We start from the raw sequence: 16,772 nt of genomic DNA, 5'->3' as shown, positions 1-16,772 counted from the left end.
GCTATTTTGAGAAGTGATGTGTGCATGTTTCCACATTGCAGATAGCCCACAGGTTTCGTCATAGATCAGGGGTGCCCAACCTTTTTGAAACCAAGATCTCCTTTTAAAGTAGCCAACCTCCTGCTATTAACTGAAGCGTGCATGCACATTTGCGTACGCATGCTTATTCATAACTAACTTAACTATAATAAGGTGAATGAAACAGCAAAAATAAACCAGACACAAAATGGGGAGAGTTCAAGAAAAAAAAGAGAAAAGAAAACGCCGCCTACCTTTTGGGAGACCTGACACAGGAACTCAGGGACACACTTCAAAATGTGTGGTTTTAAAGTGCAGAAACATCATATTGTAGCATGTGTACATTTTAAAATGAATGGCACTCAACATTCCCTTTCTTTCAATGCCATCATTGTACTTCAGATCAAACAAACAAGCTTTGAGTGAGAAATGAACCAAAAAAGTATGCATATGTTAATGTTCAGAGCTTCTCTTTTCTTCTCTGATCACAAGCTGCAAGAATCTGCTGACTGGAAGCAACTTTGTTTGAAGCAAGTCTTGCACTTCTTATTTGGAGTGGGTATCATTTACAATTTGTATTCCAGACATTTTATGAGCATGTGTCTTTGTGTCACTTGCATGGGCTTTGAATACTCAAGTAATAGCATCTGAGTTGATAAGTGAAATTAATAGCTTGATTCCTGGTGCATAAAATGACAGTTGTCGTCATTTCATCCTGCTCTATATAACGAGGTGTATCATAATTAGTTTTCTTTTCAAATGTGTTTTTGTTGTTATTTTTTCCCTCATGTTGATACACTTAAAATCAGAGGATATAAAATAGTCAATTGCAATCACGGGAGGAAGCCGTTGTGACGTGCCCAACATGTTAGCTTGTGAAGTTAAGTAGAAAGACAATACCATCAAAGGGCGGGATTAGCAAGATCGCACCAGGAAGTTTGTAAATGTGCAGTGTCAGATTTGATAGGGAGCACGTATACCGTTCCACTGTAAAAATGGAAGTGGATTCGAAACTAGTGCAGCTGTCTCAGTTATTTTACTCAACTCTCTCTCTCTCTCTCTCGCTCTCTCTCTCTCTCTCTCTCTCTCTCTCTCTCTCTCTCTCTCTCTCTCTCTCTCGTCTTCCCTCACTCCCTCTCCCGTAGACGCCCATCATCAAATGCTGTTTCAATGGTTTAAACTTTCCCATCCGTTTTCAATAGGCTCAACAACCTCAGGACCTTAAACGTGCTTGGCAGTCAGACTCGAAGCTTTTACTGCCAGCCTCTTTATAACCACCAACCCTTCTGCCATTTGAGAGTCTGTCATTTCTTTGGAATATTGGGGTAGCACTAAATAAGATGCTGGGAGGGGTGCCCATGAGAGGTCCCCTTTCGGCCCAAATGCTTTGAATGGAGTTCAAAATAAAATTAGAAATTGTACATAAGCGGTTTGGATAATGGACGGACGGCTATTTTGCCTATAAACTTTGTTTGGTTCCATCAAAGGGATGGAGGAGTACAAGGCATCCATCCCTGCATGACACATATTGGTTTTCTCATTGATCCATAGATAGAGATCAGATTATAAACGTAGTTTCACAATTCACGACTAAAGTGCCCTCTTTGTTTAATCCTTTTTTTCTAGATGCATCAAACCAGTCCTGAGCACGTCGTAGAGTTGCTGTTTCCAATTACCTGACATTTTTGTTCTATCCAAATAAAGACTGATATAGAAATAATTCTATATGATCATTACAGGATTTCTGAAAAAACAAATGATGGTCATAGAGCTGAACAAGTCATTTTTATGACCAAAATTGCGATTCCAGACGTGATGACCAAAGCTGTATATGAAAATGACAAATTTGAATGGAAAAAAGCATTGAGAAGAATCAGTCAATGTATCTGCCTCTTTTAACAAGAAATATTTTGTTTTTGAATAGCTTGATACTTCTTGATATTTTTTACACTTTCTCTCACAATCCGTCCAGTATATGTGAAGGTATCCGATTTGTACCATGTCATGAATTTTAGGCCAGACCACTCAGGCCACAGTCTCTGAAATCAGTGTGTGTGTGTGCGTGTGTATGTGTGCGTGTGTGTGTGTGTGTGTGTGTGTGTGTGTGTGTGTGTGTGCGCGCATGTGTGTGTGTGCGTGTGTGTGTGTGCGTGTGTGTGAGTGAGTGAGACATAAATATGAAAAACAAATTTCAAATTTACTCGAGCTGGGCAATGTGACTGAAAAGTATGAAATACGTGATGGTACGTGAAGTATTTCATATTGGTCAATATTGGTATGTTTTGATTTTTTAAAATAAGTACACAGAGATAAAAGGCTGCATTTGGGTGATTTTATTTTAACAAATAGTACTTAATCTTTACTAAGACGCCAACGCAACTATGAAAACGTCAAATAAACTGGTTGAATAAATTCAAACCATGAAATAAATGCATTTTTAAACCTAATGTACTTCGTCGGGCTAAGTCACAATTGAATCTGTTCCTCAAGTCATTCAGCCCTAGATGCTGGCCTAAATTTTGTGCACTGCTCTTTATACTTGCCATGGTGGTTAAAATAGAAATGGAGATTAACTGGTTGAGTCACCAAAACAATTGTTTTATAGTCCTTTAGGAAATAGGATGTCCGAAAGTCAAGTATTTGTTAAGTCGAGAAACCAGGATGGCTCTCAAGTTCATTCCAGGCAGTATCCTGGTTAGCTGTCAGCCTGTGATTTGTTTTACTCCCCTGTTGGGGTTATGTTGCTCCCACAGATGAACTCATCACAATCTCCTACTGACTCACAGCTGACCTGGCAAGGTCCCTTTTATTTATTTTTCCTGAGGATCAAGAACCCATACGCTGCTTGCTTGGTGTTGTAAACGCGCTTGCAAGCTGGGCACAATTCATGATTGTGAGCCGAAGAGCTTTCTCCTGTCACATTCCCTAATTAATCAATCAATCCAATCTTCACTCTAACCTCGAACCACCGTTGTACTGCTCATTTACAGAATGGAAACCCGGAGGCTGAGGAACTACTTTACAGCCACTATGTCATCTGTAATGATACCCATGAGACTCTGCGCTTTGGCCAGGTGGACACAGATGAGAATGTGCTACTGGCAAGCCTCCACAGCCACCAGTACAGCTGGAGATCCCACAAATCTCCCCAGGTAACGCAAACACACAAAAGCTGGGAATTACCTGACACTCAGAGCTCTGTAGATTTGCTTGTTTTTACAACTTCTACGCCATTTATAAAGTTAATTAATTAATGCATGCCCCCCTGAAGAAACATGAAAAATGTGTTGTTTATATCACAGCCGTGCAGAGAATTAATACTGCGATAAACAGCAAACTGGTCATCATGACTTCGTATATATCAGATATTTCCAGACAAGGTGTGAATTTGACTAAATTTCCTTCAGCAACTATGGTGAAAATATCCACTGGCATAATTGAGAGTTGTTTTTTTTAATCCTGTTTTTACATAGATGTATATGTATTAATGTAGATATATTTTCACTCATGGTTGTGGCAGCATTCCACCGCAAAAGTGCAGTCGACGTGTTGTCAATCTAATAATATCATGAATTAGGGTCTAGGGTTTGGTTTTTGCCTGTGTCAACCTCAACTAAGGTTGATTCTGGGTTCTGGTTTGGGTTTCCGCCAAGGGGTATGACCTCATACCAATGTGAGTTTGCACATCCATTCACCCACCCAAGCATCTATCCATTTTCTATACCGCTCGTTCTCATTTGTGTCACGGGTGAGTTGCAGCCTCTCCCAACTGTCAAGAGGTGGGGAATATCCTGAATTGCTCTCCACTCAGTCATAGGGCACACAACTATTCACGCTCACATTCACACCCGAGGACAATTTAGAGTCATCTATTAAACGAACATGCGCATTTTTGGAACATGGAAAACCCAGACAAGCAGAAGTATAACGAGCAAACTCTGCACAGGAAGGTCCGAAATGAGCTTCAGCCTCAGAACCCGACACCAGTGAGGCAAACATGTTCACTCCGTCACCCCTTCTCCTAACTTCTCATTCCATTCCAGACGTGATGGTTCTGCGTCGACCTCTCATTTCATAGGTCCGCCTTTTACACTCATGCGGTTGGAACCCTTAACAGGGCCCGTCAAAATTGTGGTTTGACTTCGATTTGTTAATGTGGTACTATAGCTTTTGACAATATAAACTCAAAAAGGTAAATACCGTCCCAAACAGAGCGTAACTGTCCTGCGCGGTGGACATAGTGTTCCTTTCGTCTTTCTGTCTGTGCCCAGACAGTGTTGGTAAGGAAGATTGATGATATTTAACCCGTTGTGGTTTTGAGGTTGAGTGGAGGGTGGGTTTGGCTGCTCAGAGCATAAACGTGTGGGCTCGTCGAACACATGTACTTTACGGCAAGTGTGAGAAAATCAACGTTGAGTAAAGACTTGGCTCTAATTACTCACAGTCAGTCAGGTTGTATTCATCATTCACGATGGTTAAGCTGTGCTCTTACATCATTTCAAACACCCACTCGGGAGCTTGCAATCTGGCATATTGGCACGGCAAAACATCACATCTCATGTCTGAAGCGAGTCAAAATGACCTCTGTATCTTCATGATGTCTCTGAAGAAACATTGTCCAGTGATTAAATAATGCGATTCCAAGATGCTTTTGTCATATGTTATTCTATCATGCGTTTGTGATACAGACTGTTAAATATATGTTCTCGAGATGAGCATGATTTGTGAAAGTAGATAAATAAGTAGGTGCAAGTCTGCCAAAACAATCAGCGAACTTATTAAGCTTGATGATAAGTGTGTGACCGCATATCTGCCTTAGGACACGCACGTAATTATTTTTCAGGGTTACACAAATAATCAAACTGATAAAAGAAAGAGTTGTATCTCCTTAATGGCTGCCTGGAGGTTTGTTTTTGTTGCTTTTACAAATCATTTCCCGACGGTCTTAATTGGTTGCGCTATTTTGCTGTACATCCCTTGGTGCTTCGGAGAGTCTCTGAAACAAGTGAACACGATGAGCCATTAATCCCTCAGAACATCTCCTCTGTTAACACAGCGCAGTAACGTGTGCAGTGCAGGACAATCTTACATTCTTTGACTTAATTTATGAAATCATTTTAATAGTGCATGACCTTTGCATGCCTCGTTCGTTCCCTTCCGACTGCAGATTTATTTCCCGGTTTCCCCTCATATGACCACCAAAACCCTACAAATGACATTTTAGTTTGGCACCCATCATGTAATGCCGTTTAGTTGTGCTCTTTAAAAACAGCAACACAGACGAGAGAAATTTCTTGGAGATACTCAACACCGCGCAGGGTGTATCAAAAACTAAAAGGCTTTATCGTGACATCTTCCCTCTAATCCAAAAGGGGGAAGAAGCTAAGACATTAATACGACCCAAAACAAAAGATGACAAAAAACATCGAATGCATAAATTTGTGAAACATATTAATTTCAGTACCAGCCAATTCTAGACCAAGTCTGAAAAGACGTTTAAAAACGTCTTTGGGAGTTAATAAGTTAACGTGTTAAGTTAAAGTGTATAAGTTCATTTTAAATGCTTTTCTACTAGTGATGACCTAGAGCTATATTACAAGCAGAGAAGCAACAACAATGATAATACGACAGAATGTGCTGAAAAAAACTAGCAACATTGAGGAGGAACATCATTTAACAATTGGAACAGTAACTATGTTGTCAACTTCCTTCGCTATATTTTGGGTCATCTTTTTTTCCAAGCGATTATGTTTTTTTTTTTTAATATATAATTGCACTTACTGTAAAGCCCTTGCATGTGGTGTAGAAGAGCCACAGTTGCCAATGTCATTATTAGATATTTGACTGGCTGGAGAACAGTAAAACAGTGATTAAGCATTCTTCCGCAGAAGCTGCGGTTAACTCAGGTCTCACCAAGGCACTCGCTAACAGCATACGGCACTGCACCGGTTCCTTGCTTCTTAAAGGCACCACGCTTGGACGCGGACACTGTAACATATCAAGTCAAGTATACATGTTATGCTTTCCGTTTGTTTATATTTACCGGTAGGTGTACATGTGATTAAAGTGTGTATTTTTTTTTATGGTCACGAAAAAAAAAAACTCGACAGCATAGAGTGTGCAACCAATTTTCAGTTTTTAGCTGGCACAAACTCCAAGTAGTGACTCAATTTCAAGCTTGAAAACCTGAATCTCCCTGACTGTCATGTGATTTCACTCCCTCAGATGGGAATGTGAAGTTGAAGTCGCCCATGATGACTTCCTCTGTCCAAGCTATAACTAGTGGTTTACCTTGTTCACGCGTTCCACAATGTACAGTTAAATGTTGAGTGCCTTTATTGAGTACTGTGGTGTTAGGAATCAGGTGTTCTCCTATATTTGATTATTTATTAACTATTACTTTTGTTGAGTGCGTAATACGTGCATTTGATTGAGTCACTGTGGCTGAGAGCACATGTGTGTGCTCTTTAATGAAGTCTTGTCAGTTCTTTCCCACAGCTGCACAAAGGAGCTGATGAACTGCTCGTGCCTTTTGCCGCTGAAGGTGTTGCACTTGAAAATATTGTTGCCACCTAGACTAGAGTGTGATTACCTGACTGGTGAAAGTAGCAGAGATAAGTTGTTGAAAAAAAATTGGAGTTTACTAGCATCACTAGAATACTGATCATATTGTTTTATGTTGAGAGGGAAGAAATTTCATCTGTGCTGTATGTATGTACACATACAGCACATTTGACATTAAAGTTGTATTCAATTCAATTCAGTTCAGTATTGTCCATGCCCTTTTTCTGACCAAGCTTGTTTCCGTGTAGGTACAATAGATCCTCTCACCTCTCCTGTTCATCGTCTTTTTTTTGTTTTTAACTGCATGAAAATTGGGGCCTTCAGCCTTTCCTCATGCCTCTGGTATGATGTCTGCGTCCGAGCTGAAATGTCCCACGGGCGCACGCAAAATCATTTTCTGCTGTAAAACTATCAGTACCCTTCTCTTGAAGTCTTTATTTATCTGCGAATCCCCTGAGAACTCACAAAATGAGATGTGTGTGGAGAGGGGGGGGGGGCAATGGGAGTTTGGGGCAGGAATGAATTGGATTAATCAAAGAAACTGTAAGAGTTGTAAAATCCACTGGGAAGAGAGAGACAAAGACAAAGAGGCAGAGAATAATGCTCACTGGTACAGCGAACCCTCAATGACAACAAAGACAAAACTCAGTACGGTAGTAGCTTGACTTTAGTGCACCACCTTGTGAGTTTCCTGAGTTACAAGCCATTGGCCGTTTTTCTGAGGGTGTTGGAGGTCAGATCGGTGGAGCATGGGTCCTGGGTATGACGTTAAACTGCATCCAACTGGTCCTCCAGGTTGGGGGGTTGGGCGTGAGGTTAACAACCTCACCCTGTAAAAACCTGCTGCCTTGTAGGTTGAGTCTCTCTAGACAAAGGCCAGGAGAAGGCAACTCTGAATCCAAATCCCCCTGCTGCCTCGCAGGGTCTGCCTCTTAGGCATTGGCTACGGTGGTACACCCTACCAGTGTACCTGGAGTGGAGCCCCGACAGGCAGGGTCAGACACGCAGTCAGCGACCCTGGCAACTCCTGCAGCAGACCCGGTCCCAAGTGTATTGGTTCATCCTCTCCCTTGGGCTCCGATCGGTGACGCCGAGAGGGGGACACTACAGCCTGGGCAACTCAGTGTCTCCATATCCCCCGCCCAAGCCTTCGACGCGCACTGGAGAGTGGTCTCCACCGAAGTCGCAAGACTTCGTAAAGCAACCACGGGAAGAGGCAGTTACCGGTTCATTAGAGCTCCGGCCAATTGGCGTGGAGCCGGAGCGCCAGGGGCCTCGTCCGACGGTGGGAGGAGTCATCGCACTCCATTGGCTAGCTAGAGGCAGCCCCCGGTCAATAGGGTGCTAGCCCGTCACACTCGCCTGCTCTACTGGGTGCGTAGAGAGCAGGGGAAACCCGGAAAGCGAGTGCCTCCATGCACCAGGCAAAACACGCAAGAGAAAGAAGTCCCCAGCACTTCGCATAGCAAGCTGGAACGTCATAACTATGTGCCCCGGAATGTCCCCCGACCCGACTCAGATCACTGACCTAAGAAAGACCACCATCATTGGGAAGGAACTGGCCCGCTTGAACATCGATGTGGCCTGTAACCAGGAGACACGCCTGCCAGACAGCGGATCCCTCAGGGAAGAAAACTACACCTTCTTCTGGCAGGGTCGGCCGCAGAAGGAACCGCGCCAGCATGGCGTGGGCTTCGCAGTGAGGAACTCCCTGCTCCACGCAGTGGAAACACCGACCGGCGGCACGTCCCGTCTCCTCTCCCTGCGCATGAAGACCACAGCAGGGTATGCCAACATCATCTCAGCCTACGCCCCCACCCTGACGTCCTCCCCAGAAGCCAAGGATGAGTTCTACGAAACTCTCGAAAATGAAGTGACGTATCCCCAAGACCGAACTCCTCCTGATTCTCGGCGACTTCAACGCACGTGTGGGGGCCGATTGGCAGGCTTGGCCCTCTTGCCTCGGCCCACATGGAGTTGGCCGACTGAACGAGAATGGCCAACGCCTCCTCGAGCTGTGCTGCCACCACAGCCTCTGTATTACCAACACCTTCTTCGCAGGCAATGACCGCCACAAGGTGTCCTGGAGGCACCCTAGATCCCACCATTGGCACCAGCTGGACCTAGCAATTACAAGAAGATCCAGCCTGAACGCCATCCTCCACACGAGGAGCTACCACAGCGCAGACTGCGACACCGACCACGCCCTAATCGCCAGTAAGGTGAGGCTGCAGCCTCGCAGAATCCACCACGCCAAGACCAAGTGCAAGCCGCGCATAAACACCTGTGGCACTGCCGACCCGGAAAAGGTGAACTGCTTCTCCACTACATTCAGAGATAAGCTGAAAGAGAAATATGACAACACCACAGAAGACCCCGTCCGTCTCTGGGACCAGCTCAGAAACGCCATCTACGACTCCGCAATGCTCGCCTTTGGGAAGAGAGTGCGGAAAAACGCAGACTGGTTCGAGGCGCACTGGCTAGAAATGGAGCCTGCAACAGGAGCCAAGAGAAAGGCAATGCTTGAGCACAAGAACAACCCCTGCCCCAACACCCGAGACACCCTCCGTGCTGCCAGGAGTAAAGCCCAGCGGTCAGCCCGCCGTTGTGCTAACAAATACTGGCAGGACCTCTGCATGGAGATCCAGTCAGCTGCTGACCAGGGCAGGACCAGGAGCATGTATGAGGGGATCAAAACGGCAACGGGTCCATCATGCAACAAAACCGCCCCTCTCAAGTCCAAGACCGGTCACACGATCCAAGACCAAAGCAGGCAAATGGACAGGTGGGTTGAGCACTACCTAGAGCTATATGCAACTCAAAACACCGTCGCAGGAGCAGCCCTTGACTCCCTGCCTGACCTTCCCCTCATGGAGGAACTGGACAGCGCACCCTCGCCTGACGAGCTTGCGAAAGCAATCGACGCTCTAAACCATGGCAAAGCACCAGGCCAGGATGGCATCCCCCCTGAGGTACTGCGGCATGGGAAACACACGCTCCTGCAACCGCTGCACCAGCTTCTGAGCCTCTGCTGGGAAAAGGGCCACATCCCCCAAGACATGAGGGATGCCTCCATTGTCACCCTCTACAAGAACAAGGGGGACCGCAGCGACTGTAACAACTATCGGGGCATCTCTCTGCTCAGCACCGTTGGGAAGGTGTTCGCCCGCGTCGCCCTGAAACGGCTTCAGCGCCTCGCCTCACGAGTCTACCCCGAATCGCAGTGTGGCTTCAGGGCTAAAAGATCCACAGTGGACATGATATTCTCCCTCCGCCAGCTTCAAGAGAAGTGCCGCGAGCAGCAAAGACCTCTGTTCATTGCCTTCGTTGACCTGACCAAAGCGTTCGACCTGGTCAGCCGGAGCGGGCTATTTCAAATACTGGAGAAGATAGGCTGTCCACCAAAACTGCTCACCGTTATCCGCTCCTTCCATCAAGACATGCAAAGCACAGTCCGCTTCAACGGCGCTACCTCCCAGCCATTCCCAGTCAGCAGTGGAGTGAAGCAGGGGTGCGTCCTTGCACCAACCCTATTTGGAATCTTCTTTTCCATCCTCCTCCAGTATGCCTTCTCCGACTGCGAAGAGGGGGTATACCTCCGCACACGGCAAGATGGTAGCCTCTTTAACATGGCAAGACTGCGCGCCAAGTCTAAAACCTACAACATCCTGGTAAGAGAACTACTGTTTGCAGACGATGCTGCCCTCACTTCCCATAGTGAGGCAGGACTCCAGCACTTGGTGAACAGACTCTCGCGTGCGTGCAGGGACTTCGGGCTCACGATCAGCCTAAAGAAGACAAATATACTAGCCCAGGGAACCACCGTCGCCCCCTCTATCACCATCGAGGACACGCCGCTGCGAAATGTCGACTCCTTCACCTATCTAGGCTCAACCGTCACATGTGCAACAACACTCGACGCCGAGATCAGCTCGAGGATCGCCAAGGCTGCCGGTGTGATGGCAAAGCTGTCGAAACGCGTCTGGGAAAACAGCCTTCTGAGTGCAAAAACCAAGGTTATGGTGTACGAGGCCTGCGTCCTCTCCGCCTTACTCTACGGCAGTGAGTCATGGACCACCTACGCTAGGCAGGAACGGCGACTTAACACCTTTCATCTACGTGCCCTCCGGCGGCTGCTGCGCATCAGGTGGCAGGACAGGATTCCAAACACCGCGGTCCTCCAACCAGCCGGCCTCCTAAGCATCCAATGCACCTTGATGAAGAGGAGGCTCCGCTGGATCGGCCATACCTTCCGCATGGACCCCCACCAAACGTGACCTAAAGGCGGTCCGGGTGGATCCCAACAGATGGGAGAGTGCAGCGGCAGACCGAGCCACCTGGCGCAACACTATCCGCATAGAGGTTGCCGAGGCTGCGGCGGAGGAGCAGGACCGGGCCTCACAGAAGCGGGCAGCGAGAAAGTGCCGCGCAGCTGCTCCACGCACCAGCCCACCATCCTCAACATTCACCTGCGTGAAATGCCAGCGGGAATGCCACTCAAGAATAGGGCTCTTCAGCCACTCGCGCTCATGCGTCCAGTACAGGACCTAATCCCCCCCTACACGTCGACCATCGCCTTTCGAGACGAGGATGCTATATATGGAGGTCAGATCGGTGGAGCATGCACAAACATATAACCTCCTGCTAGTTGAACGCGGCAAATGCCACAACATCCACCTAGCATTCTGTTTCTCATTCAAAATTTTTAAGAGTTGATTTATGAACTTTGTCGAGGAACAGCTAAAACGCATAAGTTAAGGCAGCACTGTACTATTACTTTGCTCTGAAATGACTCTGCACGTTCTTCACTCTCCAGTAGCAATTTTCCTGCTGCTTTCAATCTTTTCTCCATTAAAATGTGCCTCCTTAGAGTGGTCATCAGCCACAAGCCCAAGAATAAATTCAGGACAGCCCCATTCTCCTCCCTTGATACTGTTTTTTAATACATATCATTCCGAGTGATGCATTCAATTCTCCGTCGGTTTCTGCTTTGTCCCACAGCACACATTTGAAACAAACCCCTGAAATCGAGGCAAGTCAGGCTTGGAAGAGTGTGGAAACTGTTTTAATGCAACATTATTTCTAGTACTTCCACCTGTTCTCACCTAATAGATGTACTTGTAAAGAAGGACAGAAGACAATTCCTTGAACTGAGCGGAACAAATACGTATGTGCTTGTGTTCGGGGGATAGCGTATAGTGTTAATGTCGAAAATAGAAGTGAGTAATGTTACTGACTCCGAGCAGTCAAATCAGACAACACTTGCAATGATGTTGATATACCTCTGCATATCTGTCCTCTCCCATGGAACACTCCAGCTGAGTGTTTTCTCAGTGAAACGCGAACCTTAACTCAGGTCACACTCTCTCTCAGTGCTCCTGTTTTTTTTTTCCCCTGTTTCTTCTAACAATCATAACCATAAATTGCATTCAAAAGGACAAATGAGGCAGTCACGTTCTCCGGGTCGGCTGTTCCCCTTTCCTTACGCACACCTACACGTGATCAAATCTGTCCTGCAATCTGGAGACTGTCAGTGCTCGAAGTCTAGTTGTGCTCGGCTGTAAAGCCCCGCATGCCTTCACACCCCAGCAGTTAGCAACCGAGGCAATGTATATTTACAGTATACTGTATCATAGAATATGAGCCATCTATTGATTAACAACATCCATTAAAAACTCATCATTGCGTCGTGCTGTACATACTTTATATTTAGAAGCACTTAACATTGATTCCTCTCACACACCACCCTGTTGTTTTTCAGGACTCTGGCGTGTGGTTTGGATAGTTGAAATATCTGGCTACTCAGTGCAGGAAGCAGCCTGGCTGATAAAAAAAAAAATCCTTGTGGTTCTTGTGGTTCAGCGGGGGGAGGGGTGTAGAAAGCCCCCAGAATTTTGGGCTTTCAAGTGCCTACAAGGAATTATCAGAATTTGAAGACACAGTGATTTACTCCAGCGGCAGTCTTCTATGGTTGACTCTTTGTAGTGATTGCTGTTCCCTAAAAATCTAATCGTTCGAGCTTGAGCAATAGTGGTCATCGGTTCAGTCATCCCCAGGCTGACATTATAAACCGTTGTGAGAAAAGTGAGTGTTGGGAGGTTCTTTGAGTAACATCACAAACGGCTCCACTGGAGCTGCTACTTGGCCTAAAAATCAGACTGTGATCTTACTGGGCAGCTCCAGATGGGTTGAACCGGGGACAATGATCAGCACATCGACAAGACAAAACAATATTGCTCTGTTAGAACCTTACCTAGAAATATATTAGTTTTTGTCTCAGAAAAGCTGAGGACAATTCTGACAGTACCGTAGTTCTAGAAGGTGAACTGGGCAAATATGAAAAAAAAGTTTGTTGCATTTGGTTAGGTTTCAAATTACTGTTTTGGGACACTACAATAATTTGTTTGAATGGCCTGTGCAATAAGAGTTTCAGAAAGATGTGCTTTTCATGCTTTCATCTGACTTTCACCAATTTGATGCAACCTTAAATGCATATTGCCATCGAATAAGTCAATTGTATCAAGGGCCTTGCTACATTTAATTAGCTACAACAGGGGTCCCCAACCAGTAGGTTGCGATCAACCAGTAGCCCGCGGACTGGTCCCAAGTATTGTCTCATTTATTGCTTCCCAAAAAAATGCAACCATATATTCTAATGTTAGCAAAGTTGTTGACGTGGCGGCAGTATGTCAGCAGCATGCGCCGCATGCACAGAACCACATCACTAATGGCCACGTGTAATCCGACAGCTTGGTCAAATCCTGTCTCCACGAGTGAAAGTATAATAGATCTTCAAATCGCTGCCTGCTTTTTTTTTTTTGCTTCACATGGAAGCTAGTGGACGGCATCTCTTCGTCACCAACACCCGAGTGCCAACCTTCATCCTCACGGCAACAAAAACACTCCTCTGTTTTTGGACAATGGCACGAAGGGGAACAGAGCTTTTAATTGAACTTAACTCCTAAGACTACAGGGTTAAACCATTTCCCATCTATGCTGCTTGCACGCTTATGATTTGACACGATAGAAATAAAATGGAACTGAATTGGCTTACTAAGGTGTCACGTTTGTATCTAACACGTCCGAGCAATATATATCAGTATTGATTGTACATTGTTGCATACACGTTTTCCCAACACTCCCTTTGTTCGCCATCCAACCTTTCATCAAAACACTCCAATTCCTTCCATTCCCTGGCGCCTGAGCTCAACTTTATGAAAACTACAATGAGAACAGTCAGCCTCCTTCATCACCACCCCGTTTTTACTGTTTTATCTCAGTAGTCTTTAATCCCTCTCATCACTCTGAATTCTATCAGCCCAATATTTACTTAGGAGAATTGTTTTTCTCTCTTTCTGATTTACTGTGAGATTGGACAGTATTATGAGTCCATGGTGTGTATCAGATGATCCATTGTTCTGTCATGGCTCCGAGCATGTATATGTATGTTTATGTGTTGAAGTAATTCAACTCCCTCTGTAGTTTGTCCCACAGGAAGTGCTCTTTTTCTGACATGGGGAATTAATTCAATTATCATGTTGATCAGAGTTGAACTTTGAGAATCTTTTTTTTTTTCTCCCCCCCCTCTTGGTAATTTTTTAAACATGTCAATCTGTTAGCATTTTAAAAATGAAAGGATGAAAATATTTGCTCTTCCCTGCCAAGTCCCTGGCCTTGAATCTACAACAAAGGCCTGTAACTGTGTCTGGGCAGCAAAACCATTTCTGGTCAAACTCCACATGACAAAAGTCCCGTTAATGACTCTGCCGCATTGTGACTCCAGATTTAAGCAATTGAGATCCATCCTCCAACAAGTTCCTCAAATCATATTGGACCATGATGTCAGCCACCAATATTTTGTTTTTACTCCACTCATAACTTTAAAAAAAATTCTCAATGCTTTTTAAACACTTTCAGTTTAATGGAAATTATTTTTCGCTGCGTTAAATGTCGTCAACAATTGGTTGAGTCATATGAAGGTGATACTTGACAGATTCATTCAGGTTGACTGTAGCGTGAACAAACCATGTGGATTTGAAATAAGGGGAAAATGAAAACTGATTGAACGTTGTTGGGTCTGTTTTCAAGTGCAAAAATTAAACAGACAAATACAGCTTTTGTATAGCTGCTTATTTACGAAACAGTGTTAGCTTTTGTTTTCGAGTGGGTTTCCAAATGCAACCATGATTAGGGACATGGATTTTGTCAACCCCCAAATTTAGAGTTGTCCTCCGGAGAGCCTTATACTTTGTATATATTATTTTCCTCTATCTGATGCACTTTTTGCCGTATTTAGTTAGTTTACACCTCGAATTGCAGATAAATAAGCCATCATTTGTATTACCGTAATTAGTGTTGAATTTTCCTGCAACTTAAATACTATACAGTAAATGGAGACCTGGGCCTTTTTTAGTTTTTGCACTTCCGTCCCACTGTAACATAACAGTGATGTTTGTAATGTCACATATCCCGTGCAAAGAAACCCTCCCACCCCCGCTGCCACACCCGCCTGCTCTTCCATCCTCAGGCAGTAATTTGGCAGTTAGACTGGACAAAATTCCAGAGCTGCAGAACCACTTTGAAGCAACTGTAACTATTCAAAAGTAAGCAGAGCTGCAATCGTAGAACAAATTACGTTACCATCATTAGCTTCTCATCATAATAGTCAGCTAATTTGCCACTGTAAGGCTGTGCAATTGTTTGGTGATGTCCTGTATCACACCAATACTCAACTTGACAAGTGTATTTCAGTGGATTGTGATACATTATAATGCAATTAAACCTCTACATGCACACACTGTGAAGTAGATTATTCTTAGTAGTAGTACTCTGTATTATTCGTTTTCTCATTATATTATTACTAGCTGGTTCGCCGCCCTCCGGGCGGCTCATCAGCTAGTTCCTGCGGAAGGCTGGTAAGGTGGTGGTTCGCCGCCCTCCGGGCGGCTCATCAGCTGGTTCCTGCGGAAGGCTGGTAAGGTGGGGCTTCGGCCCACAAAAGTGTTGTTGCTTGGTTCAACTTTTTGTTCATCTTCATTGCTTATCGCGAAAATAAAGAGATGTTTAGCTCTACTAAATAACTAACAATTTTATTGCAATGCTTGTGGGTAGACAACATTTTTTCGCTAAGATGCCCGAGCGATCGTAGTGAGCCACTGCCTGAGCGGCGCAGTGGCGGCGCGCAGCGGAGCGGTGAAGTAGGTACGTTTTGAAAAGGGACAGACGGAAGGACAGACCGCGTGCGGGACGACGCGCAATATATATATAGATTATTATTAGTAGTAGTAGAAGTAGTCGTAATAGTCGTATATGTGTCCATGTGTGTTTGTGCGTGTCCTGTGGGGCCACGTTTGTGTGAAATGAGAAGGCTCCGGAACTATCTCAGTCAAGCACGTACGTCTTTGTCTCCCTGTCAACCATAGCATCACACGGACTTGCAAGACTGTCCTTTGATGGTGTACTGTCGTGCTTGTTTTGTCAAAGAGCCATGAAAAGAAGTGTTGCAGACAGATGTTAGCGCCCTCACAGTTCCCTCGTGTTACACTGGTGAGCCCTGACTGCCGTGGCAAGGACAATGCTGGCCCTCGCTTTTCATTTGCTGTCTTTTCCCCTCCTCCTGCCATTCAACATTGTGTTTCTCTTCCAGAGCACAATCATCCCAGTGCTTTCATGTTCTTGTGAACCTGCTTCTAATTTGTTAGGTGGCGAGGCCAGCTAAGTGATCTCAAAAGTCATTTAATCAGGAAACGCATGCCACTGCTGGTCCATAATAGCATTTATTGCTCAGAATGTTAATTTATCATCCATCCAGCTACCATTTTTACAACTCAAATCGTTTTATGATGGCAAATTGAGGACTATGTACACTGGTTCAAAAAAGAAAAAAAAGAAAAAAGCCCACTTGGGTTCCTCCATGTCCGGCTCATTGGATTCTGTTGGCCTCAGAATATTGTCTTTATTATGTTTGTATTTGTTTATTTGTACAAGATTTGTACTTTTTTTTTTTAAACTGTATTCCACGGTTCCTGTTCCTGGCATATGATAAGATGTGTGGCTGCGCAGGGCCTCAATAAGTCATGGATCCGTTCATATCATTCCATAATGAGCCTAATGGGCCAAATCAGTCGTAAATTTAGTTTGAGACATTTCTGGCCTAGCTACAGAACGTTTTTGTCATTCATGGCGGTCGC

The 16,772-nt window shown here is 45.0% G+C and overlaps 1 protein-coding gene across 4 annotated transcripts in view; it reads left to right on the top strand.

Moving 5' to 3' along the window:
• The window catches only part of LOC127601436 (intermembrane lipid transfer protein VPS13B-like), a 344,543-nt gene that overhangs the window by 284,095 nt on the left and 43,676 nt on the right, over positions 1–16,772 (top strand). For all 4 annotated transcript variants that reach the window (XM_052066676.1, XM_052066675.1, XM_052066677.1 and 1 more), the window contains one exon: positions 3,009–3,170. In XM_052066676.1, the coding sequence (XP_051922636.1) occupies positions 3,009–3,170 (162 nt within the window). The remainder of the gene's footprint in view (positions 1–3,008; positions 3,171–16,772) is intronic.

The sequence above is a fragment of the Hippocampus zosterae genome, chromosome 5, assembly GCF_025434085.1.
Source record: "Hippocampus zosterae strain Florida chromosome 5, ASM2543408v3, whole genome shotgun sequence".
NCBI classification, from domain to species: domain Eukaryota; kingdom Metazoa; phylum Chordata; class Actinopteri; order Syngnathiformes; family Syngnathidae; genus Hippocampus; species Hippocampus zosterae.
The sequence above is the reverse complement of the archived record's forward strand: the minus strand, read 5'-3'. Positions and strand labels throughout refer to the sequence as shown.